The sequence below is a fragment of the Geospiza fortis genome, unplaced genomic scaffold, assembly GCF_000277835.1.
Source record: "Geospiza fortis unplaced genomic scaffold, GeoFor_1.0 scaffold70, whole genome shotgun sequence".
NCBI classification, from domain to species: domain Eukaryota; kingdom Metazoa; phylum Chordata; class Aves; order Passeriformes; family Thraupidae; genus Geospiza; species Geospiza fortis.
Window position 1 is genome coordinate 2,565,470 of NW_005054317.1, and position 10,515 is coordinate 2,575,984.

The 10,515-nt window shown below is 41.9% G+C and overlaps 1 protein-coding gene across 1 annotated transcript in view; it reads right to left on the reverse strand.

Annotated features, from left to right (window-relative positions):
- Positions 1–10,515, reverse strand: part of TAFA1 (TAFA chemokine like family member 1) — a 209,168-nt gene that overhangs the window by 34,006 nt on the left and 164,647 nt on the right. Inside the window, exon 3 of the mRNA XM_005420183.2 lies at positions 7,135–7,275. Within this exon, the coding sequence (XP_005420240.1) occupies positions 7,135–7,275 (141 nt within the window). The remainder of the gene's footprint in view (positions 1–7,134; positions 7,276–10,515) is intronic.

Here is a 10,515-nt window from a genome sequence, read left to right on the forward strand (position 1 = left end):
CCTGCTGAAACTGGGATTTAAGTGAGCTCTCTGCATTTCATCAGGGGTGGATTAGTCAGCTGTTCTATGAGCTTGATATTAAATAGGGTGGTTGCTTTGCTGTGCAGGAAACCACAATGTCACTGGAAAAATAAAGAAATATGAAATATAGGTGGGGAGACAAATGCTAGCTGCAATGAAGAGGTACTCACACAAACCCACAGTCAGAGGCTCTCATTAGCTGCACCATCCTCTCACCAGCAGACAGGAGCATCCACTCCCCTCTCCCAGGGCCTGCTGCAGTGTGCATGCAGCAGGAACAGCACAGCCCTGGCTGGCACATAGGGGAGCACCTACCTGGGAAGCCCTGAGTGCACCTGGCTCAGGTGAGCTGCAGATTTGCTCCTTCAATGTCCTCTGCCTGTGTGCACCTTAATTACCGAAAAACACCCCTGTGTGTCTGAGCAGCTCTGGGTGCTGTAAGGCACCACCCATGGCAGGGTGGCTCTGCAGAACAGAAATACACATCTATACACACACACACACATATATATAGATATATGCATAGATATGGATCCATATGCCCACACAGAGATTTGTTTGCACATCCACTTGCTCAGGGAGAAGCAGAGCCTCTCTGCTCTCCCCAGGCTGCTCACTGATGGGCTGGGTTCAGGACACGAGGCTGTGCCCTGACACAAAATCTCACCCAGCACTGGCAGGGTCAGGCACACACCTCCCCTCCGCTCCCTTCAGCCTCTGCCCTGCAATGGGAAGGCAAATTGGTAATGAGAGCCTCTGTGCCTGGGTAAATGAATTAATTACTCTGCATGGCTGCTGCCAGCTTTGCTTTTGCTCCCTCTGAAGTCAGCACCTCTCAGGATCTGGCTGTGATTTCAGGGTGGCTGCAAGGGCGTTTCAAGAAGACATGATCTGGACAAAACAAAATCCTAAAATATTTCAGTAAAGTTAGACTTCTCTCCCCCCCTCTTCTATTTTTTTAATAGGACATGAGATATTCTGTGACTTTTTCTGAACTTGCTAAATGGATGTCAGTGGAGAAGAGAGATTTTTTTCCTCTTTACAAATGAAGTCATCTGAATTCACCAAATAAAAATAAATATGAGCTTACAGCTCAGTTCCAGTGGTGCTGCAGAAGGACAGGGCTATAGATTTTCCCAGGAGTGTGGAATAATTCACCAAGGCTGCTCGTTATTCATATAGACAGTGAATTAATAATATGGGACCCTGAGATCTCTTCTTATCTAGGCCGAAGCACAGCTAGAGGGATGAGAAGCTGACTCCTTGGATTTCAAAAAGCATTCTTCCCCCTTTCTTCAAGAAATAAGAATTGATTGAAAGTATTTTCACAGAGTGGGGAAAAAAAAAGGCTTTCTGGTGATACCACCTAAAGTGCACATTAGATAAACAGAAAACTATTGGCTTTGTGACTGTGAACTGTTCTCACTTGATGTAAGTGCTGATAGATACAGGATTATCTCTAACAAAGCATTTACTAAGGACCTGACCCAAAGTCAATGGAAGTCTTTCATTTGACTCTACAAGGCTTGAATCCTGCTTTCACTGCAGGCAGAGCCAGGAAGTGTCTGTGCATCCCCTGCCCACCTCTCAGCTGGTGCAGGGCTGTGGGAGGATGCTGAGGCTGAGCACGAGCACGAGGGGCTGAGCTGCACCTCTGTCCTGAAGGGACACTCCTGAATTATGGATGCTTGCTCCACAATCAGTGTCTTACCCATAATTTAAAAATAAAAATGAATTAACTGATATCAACAGGGTGGCTGCACTTACTGTCTGCTTAAGGAGAGACAGACCAGATGGGACCTTTTTGTCTGTGGGTCCTGGGTGGGAGAAAGCAAGGCAAACACAGCAAATGGAATGTGTGCTGTGAATGCTGTCCTCTCTCCGCTCCAACTATTGCACATGGAAAAATAAGGATGAGCAGCACCAATTATCCAGCAGCTTGACTGGAGAGGTGCTGGCCCAGAGAGGATTAAAAGTTAGGGAGCTCCCACTGGTCAGTAACCTCATGTTTGGCTTGGTAGTGCTGCCCTGATGAAGTGTGATGTAAATTCTAGTGTGATGTCAAACTAGCCACATGGTGCCTAGTGATCCTCAAACTAATAGAAGTGATCCTCAAACTAACAGAAATCTGAAGCATGTACATGTGTGCTAATATTTCATACACTGTGGAATGAAACTTGAGGTGATCCAAAATCAATCTGTGAAAAATGAAAATACTAGCTTGATTTTATTTTATTTTTTTGTATCAGTGAATGAATTTTCTTTCCCCTGATGCATGACTGGTATAAAACAGGACAAGAGCAAACCATGGAGACTAAACCACTAATCCTGCTGCCTGAGAGTTAATGCTTCAAATCCTGTGTTGCAGAAAATCTGGAATGGGATCACCTCACATGTCTGCAGAGGCCTTTCTTACAGGTACAATTTAGAGGGAGAGATACTGCTAAGAATTTTAGTAGCACCTTCTTTTTTGCTTATTGGTTTTCACCAGTGTTAAACCCACCTCATTTCCTAAAAGCAGTGGCAATATGCACAACCTGCATGAAAGTTCCTTTGTGGCTGATTTCAAAAGCCAGTGCAGGTGCTTTTCTGTTATTCCATACTCTGTGGTCCAACAAATTTCACAGATAATTATGCAAGAAATATGAGGTTGCCTGTGAAAGAGTTTAAAATAGCCTGGAAGAAGATTGAAGGGAAGGGAACAGAAAAATGAAACATTAAAAAAATATGTGTGTCTGAGAGCACTGACTGTAACACAGTAAACTCCAGTATAGATGAACAAATTATATATTATTCACAAGCCTTGAAGAACACACAGACATAACCACCTACTGACAGTACAGGATGCTTCAATACCACTTGAAAGGATATGGTACAAAGCATGATATTCCCAGTATAAAAGTGACAGTATTAAAATTATAAGTATCTTTTTTTTATAGTAATGATATGACAAAGGAATAAAACCTCAGCCCACAGGAGAAATTGTACCAGTGACAGAGATTTCCTGAGGGCTTTCATGAGCCCACAGGAAATGCTGGGCATTGCTTTCCCCAGAAAAAGGGACTTGCTCTGGAGAGGTATTTGGGCAAATAAAGAAAATAATAATATCCATGGCAGAGAGCTGAGCAGCCTGATGCCTGTGGTATATGCTCCGGCCAAGTGGCAGGGAAGATAAATTGTAGAGAGGGAAGGGAGCATTTCAAACCATCCTTCAAACAAAAAAGACCTTGAAGTAGTGAAGGGAATCGTGAAAGTAAATGTTCAGCAGAATAGGCAAAGAAACAGAAACTGGTGTCTGTGTTTCATGGCAAGGTTTGGCTTTTGTTTTGCTCCCACTGTTGCTACTGCATCATTCACTGGTGATGGAGGCAGCTTTTAGGACAGTGTCTACTGAATACAAAGAATAATTTATGACTTCTGAGGCTGCCATGGCCTGGCCTCACTATGCTTTATTAAGATGAGACCCCAAAGAAAAAGTTTGCTGGACTTGGCAGGAAGTGATGCTTGGGAATACACATCAACTTCATGCCCTTCACAGTACAAACAACCTCAGCCTGAATTTTGTCCCATGCAGGAGAAGGACTGCAAGCCAAGCCCTGTGTACTGGGATGGTGTGCTACCCACGATCAGATCTCACAACAAAAGGGACAAAAGGACCATTCATCAGCCCTGACACTTATTAAAAATATTAAGATGACTCCTACAAATAACTGTATTCTCTGCAAGAGGAAATAAAGCCAGCTCTCCACACAGCCCAGCTGTGTCCCAGAGCAATAGCTGGTAGGGGTGGAAGGCAATGCAATCTCTCCTCTGCAACATGGACTCAAACTGCCAAAGCAGCAGCCTTGAGGAGGTGTTTTCTTTGGGTGTGAGTGTATTGCTTGAAGTATTATATTGTGAGTAAACTGCTGAACACCTGTGGATATTTAATCAGGACTCAAGCAAGATTTCTTAGTGACACATTATGGCTTGAAATTGTATACATTTACACACTGTAAATAAAACCTAGTGTGAGATTAACTGGCCTGAAACCTTTCAATATGGTAGACAAAGAAGGTAGAAAGTTCAAAAGGTGACCTTTTGAAATGTTCTCATGCACAAAATAAACAGCAAAGCCCAAATCTTTGCGTGAGTTAAAGCACTGATGTCAGTGGGACTCCCATGGGAAGTTTTGGGAGTTTGTCTTTACAAGAACAGAACCACCAAATTGGAAAAAGTTTTTACTTAAACCAGGTCAGTATGTCAAAAGCCACAAAGAAAAGTCAGGGATAAAACAAAAAGCCAAAGCAAATGTCCCTTGGATTAATTTTTACCAGCAGCATATTGGGCTTTTGAACCATTCTCCAGCCATCTACAAAAAGCAGCTATGGGCTGACTACAACCAAACTTGAAAGGGGAAGATATTCCTTTGTAGTTCACGTTTGCTGGCTTTGAAGTCACAGTGAGTCTTACCAGTGACTTCAATGGGACTTGCCTTACACTTTCATATTAGCCATTCTTTTATCCTAACTCCTTTCAAACTTCCAGACAATAACATTTCTCTTTATTGTAATCCTGACAGAGCAATTAGGCTCCAGTCCACACCTGTGCCTGACTACAGCACCTTTTACGACAATCACGCTTTACATCACCTTTTACGTCAATCGCGCTTTACGACACCTTTTACGACAATCGCGCTTTACGACACCTTTTACGTCAATCGCGCTTTACGTCACCTTTTACGACAGTCGCGCTTTACGGCCGCTTTACGACAGTCGCGATTCACGGCACCTTTACGTCAGTCGCGCTTTACGACACCTTTTACGACAATTGCGCTTTACGGCACCTTTTACGACAATCGCGCCTTAGGACACCTTTTACGACAGTCACGCTTTACGACAGTCGCGATTCACGGCACCTTTACGTCAGTCGCGCTTTACGACACCTTTTACGACAGTCGCACTTTACGACACCTTTTACGACAGTCGCGGTTTGAGACAGTCGCGCTTTACGGCATTCTTTACGACAGTCGCGCTTCACAGCACCTTCTACGACAGTCGCGCTTTACGGCATTCTTTACGACAGTCGTGCTTTATGGCCGCTCTTACGACAGTCGCGCTTCACGACACCTTTTATGACAGTCGCGCTTTACGGCACCTTTCGCGACAGTCGCGCTTTACGGCAGGTTTTACGACAGTCGTGCTTTTACGACACCTTTTACGACAGTCGCGGTTTGAGCCAGTCGCGCTTTACGGCATTCTTTACGACAGTCGCGCTTCACGACACCTTTTATGACAGTCGCGCTTTACGATGGTCGCACTTTGCGGCTGCTTTTACTGCAGTCGTGCCAGACTTTTTTCTTCACACAGCACTCTTTGAGCTTCTCTTCTCTGAACAGAGTGATAAGGGCTGAATTATTGGTGTCTCTCTGCTCTATCTCCTGCCTCTGTATTTCATGACCTGATGAAGAACATGAAATTCTTCAAGGCTTGTACAGCCTGACCTTTGCTTACAACCAGCTGTAGTTTTCACCTACGGTTTGATGAGTATGCTTAGCAGAAAAAGGAAAGCTTCTTTTTATCAGGGTAATTAGGCAATAACAGAATGACAGGTTGTGGACTAAAGCATAATCATTCACAGGTGCATTCATAGCATGGTTTAAATCATGAGTTCAGAAGCTGAATTGCATTCACGGTGCAACAAACTATGAAACACTGCTCCATAATTTAAAAATTTGAATGTGTTTTTTATATAATAAACCATTTCCTTCTGTATCTTTAATATATAAACCAGATATCCTCATGCCAGAAATACCTGCTGAGAAAACATGAGATTCTCATTCCTCTAAGGGAGCCCCTAATCTCTCACCCTCTTGGTGTCAAATCTGCAAGAATGATCTCTGTCTGCACAATATTCCATTCCACAACATCCACCAATATTCCTGTCTAACTACAACTCCTGTCTGATGTACACTGGACCCCTCCCTGCTCTATTATAATGCTTTGGCAGCCTGGGATTGAGGAAAGGTACCCAGAAGAAAACATTTTTAGTTTTCCCAATATTTTCTTGCAGAGCTCCCCACTCTCGCCTGGGGTGCACCTGAGTGCCAAACACAGACCCAAAGAGGAAACTTTAGGTGCTCTCAAAACTGGTAGACACACCACCACCCATGGGATTCCAACATGGCAAGAGTGAGGAGAGCCCAGCACAGAGCCTACAGTGCTGCACAAAACCAACCTGTGGCTCTCTGAAGCACCTGTGGGCTGGTGCAAACAACACAACATTCACCAAAAAGAACAGCGAGGGATTTTTGCAAGATACTCCATTCCACAAAGCCGCCGCACTGAGGGATTCTGCAGCACAGAGCAGCTTGTTTGGGAAGGGTAACTAATGGGATTAGTACCACTTTACTCCCCACCTTCTTATGAGATTTATATTTTGCTAAGCACTTCCTAGCTGTGGCTCTTCCCCTGACTGCTGTGTGGTTTCACCCTGCAGTGCTGGCAGGGGAAGCCCCAGAGAGGAAAACACCCTGTGGAGCTAAACTCATATGAAACCCAGACACAAGTAACATGGTGCTTTTCCTTCAGAAAAAACAAAAAACACACCAAATCCCCATGACAAGCAACAGCAGCAGCGATTTTAAAAGACAAAGATTTTTTTCCTGCTTTCTGTTATGTTCATTTCAGGGCTAGAATATGAGATTCATTTATTTATGTTATCTTGCCACTGACTTTCCAAATGACTAATTAAATCAAAATGAATAGCAGTTGTCCTTTGAAATATTTATGAATCAAAACTAATGTGGCACAGAAGGGGCCCCGTGAAGTGACTCAAGGGATAATTTTATCCAGGTATTTATCAATAATAAATCTCTTATATTCATCTGTAAAGCATCCATACGGGGCAATATTCTTACAGTTTTCAGTTAAACCTCAACATGATCCATGCACACAGAGCTATGAACTGAAGTAGCAAGAAAGTGGTCTAAATATATACTTATGCTTATAGATTTTTATATTTCATTAAATAAAGAACACAACAAAATTCCTATGCACAATCTATGACTTACAGCTTTCTAGCTCTAATGGATGGTACACAAACAGAAACATATACACAGGAGGAGCTACTTGCCATCAACACAGGAAGGTCTGTTTCTTGTAGTCCCAGCCACTTTCCCAGGTAGACAGGAGCATTTTACTGTTTGTGATCTTTCCTCAATTCGATTCTTATTACAGCATCTGTGTGCTGCTATAACTTCACACGTTCCTCCTTCTGGCAAAAAAAAAAAAAGAAAAAAAAAAAAAGAAAAAGAGAATATTGACACTCTGATTAGGAAGAGCAGCAGTGGCTAATCAAAGCACCCAGGTGTGCTCCTGTCTGCCTCTGCCCAGCTTCTGTACAGGTGGGATTACAGTTTTATTTCTGTCTTTTTGTGTGCTCCCAAATAAGCCAGGTACTGCTACACTACATTTTTTAATAGAAAACATAGATAAATTCCTTTGCCTTTCTTATATTAGAAGTCTCTGTAACTTCCACATAATTTTTGGCCTAAAAGTAATGTTGTCAATGTCTGGGCCTGAAGAAATGTAGGTAAAATACTACAGAAAATGTGCAGTCACTGTTGGCTGGTTTTATGCTTGTAATATTGGACACCTTTTCCCCAAATATTTTCTCATACAAGGACAGAGACTAAGGGAATCCATCTAGAAATAAGGTTTTTCTCCAAATACTTGATTCTGTGCTAGTACTCAGCCCTTAGGGAAGGACAGAGTCTCCCCAGATTACAGGGTGGTCCAACAGCATTTCCCTTTGCTCCCCCATTCACTAGATTAGCAGATTTAAAGCAGGAAACATTTCCACTGTGTGTGAGATCATCAGGTTTAATTTGTCTCCTCCCTAATTGTTCTTTCTGAGCATTTGCAATAGTTTTATTAGAAGGAGAGCACAGGGGGGTGATCGACAGATCCACGGTGGCTTTGGGCTTATGAGTGCTTGGTGTTTGTGCCATATGCTGAGCACAGAAATGAAGTGCCAGGTGGGCCATTCCCCTTCACCTCTGCTCTGCAAGGAGACAAACACCACGGTGGGCTAATGCCCTGCCCAGGTAATTTCTCCATTCCTCAGTTCAGATTGCATTTAGCTCACCATCACTGAGTGTTTAATGGTGTCAGGCTGTTCCCCACAGATATCTGGCTGCTTTCTGAAATTGCAGCACAAATTTGGCTGGGTTTGTTTCAACTTAGTACAAAACCTCATGTGCTGCCCACTAAAGGGCAGGATGTGCAAGATTTTCTAGAAGAGCATTATTTCTTCATGCCATTAAGTACATGCTGCTTTTACTGCAGCATAAACCACATTAATCCTATCTTCGGATTTCACTCTTTCTGAAAGAATATTGAGAGCTTTTGGCACTGTGTGCTGTAGGAGAATAAGAAATGTGGAGATGCTGATCCACATCTGGCTGTGAAAAACGGGTTTTGGTAGAGGTCTGGCAGTTCAGTGGCATTTCCCTACCAGGAGTGCATCCTGGTACCTGGGTTTTCTACAAATATGGCATTTTTAGTGAAGCACTGGGCAGACAGGCAGGGAGAATTCTGCCTTGCCTGATGTTGGTCATATGGGGGAGTTTGCAAGCATGAGATTAATTTTGTAGCAAACATTGAAGTCATCTGAAGAGACATGCTGCTGCACCTCTTAGTTATTAGGTGTGTTTGGGCTGCTGACACAAGCTTTTTGAAAGCCAGAAGACGTCAAAAAAGAGAGATCCCAACAATTGAGAGAGCCATCCTCTGACAAATGGGCTTTGGAGTGTATCTGAGGAGTAAGAGGAATTGTGATAATCAACTCAGCCCCAAATGCTTGCATTTTCTATGAAGTAATCCTTCACACAAAGTCCCTGTTCCCCTATCCAAATTGTATTGAAAGCAATGAAAAGATTCTCATTGGTTTAATCCATCTTATGGTCATGCCCTAGGAGAAGAGAGATTTGTGATTTTATTGATTGCAACTTCAACAATAAAGATAATGTACACAGTAATAAGCATTTCTAATTTTAGACTGCATAGACAGTGTGGTAAATATTTGTGAATAACCTAAATGCTTAATTTTCTCTATAAATTTACTGTATGAGTACTAAGAACCACATGACCTAGTCTTGCTTATTTGGTTATCTATTCAAAATAATGGGTTGTGGTGGAAGAGCTTTATAACACCTTTAATTGTTATGTGGAAGCTCAAGTTGCTGGAGCAGTAATGAATTTAGCTCAAAGTGTGTAGTTGTTTAGGAGGGGTAAAACATAATGACACTATAAAGGCAATGAAAAACCATTTTTTTAACTGCTAAAAATTTAAATACATTAATTGGAAGTTTTATCTACATAGTCTATAAAAGTATGCAAATATTAGTAATTATAATAATAGAAAGACCCCTTCCAGTGCTGACAGAGAAGAAAAAATCCATCTCACATGGAGAAAATTCTGGAGGTTATACAGCCTGTTCTCCTGAAAAATCTGTTGAGTGGGATCAGATATTTGCATTACAGCATATTTAGCCTATGGATGCCTACTGGGTAGCATTGCATGCAATGTGTTTTCTTGTATGGATTTTACCAACCATGCATGTACACGTGAGACTTTTAAAAAGCCAGATACAAAATGGGAATAGAGACAGATATAAATGGACACAGTGAGAATAGGAAAAAAAACTCATTGAAAAAGCATATTCCTTACTACATCATTCACAGAAACACATATACCACAAATATGTTGAGGGTGGGAGGTTCTATTTAAATTTACTTCAGCTGCATAAATGAGGAAATTAATTGAGTGGGGAGAGGAACACAAATCCATCTTCAGTTTCTACTGAAAATCACTCAATGTGTTCAGATAGATATGTGAAATACCTTTGCATTCTGTGATTTTTATTTTTTGTTTCCAACTTTCTTCTTTTGGGGGAGGGGGCTGGAGAGCACCAAGAAATACTGTAATTCAATATCTGATTAATTTCCTGAGTCATTTTTTTTCCTTAATGGTTCATCTGGATTATGGGAAGACCTGGCAAGATATTACAAAGCTGGGAGTTCTGAAAAAAATGGGAATTATTGACCTGATAGGCTGTGAGTGCAGCAAAAGTTTGAATCCTTGTCATAAGCCCCACAAATGTCTCTGTTTTTTGAAGTTTATGGTCTATTGTGCTACAGTAGCTTCTGGCTTTGATTTCACAACAATAGCCTCATCCAACCCATTCAAGTCAATAGAGGATTTGCCATTGAATTTAAAAGGAGAGGAAAGGGGCCTAAAAATCCTCAAAGTAAATGTCTTCTGAATGTTATGTTGACAGTTACATTTCGTGAAGTGGCTGTTTTATCCATCTGGCATTTTTTAAAAAATAATTTCTTTCTGTCCCAAGAAAAGCAGAAGATTAGAAATGGAATTGGAACTTGTGGATCAGGCAGAGCATTGATCTTCCTTCAAGAAGCTTCAGAGGTGAATGAAAATGTCCTGTCATGACTT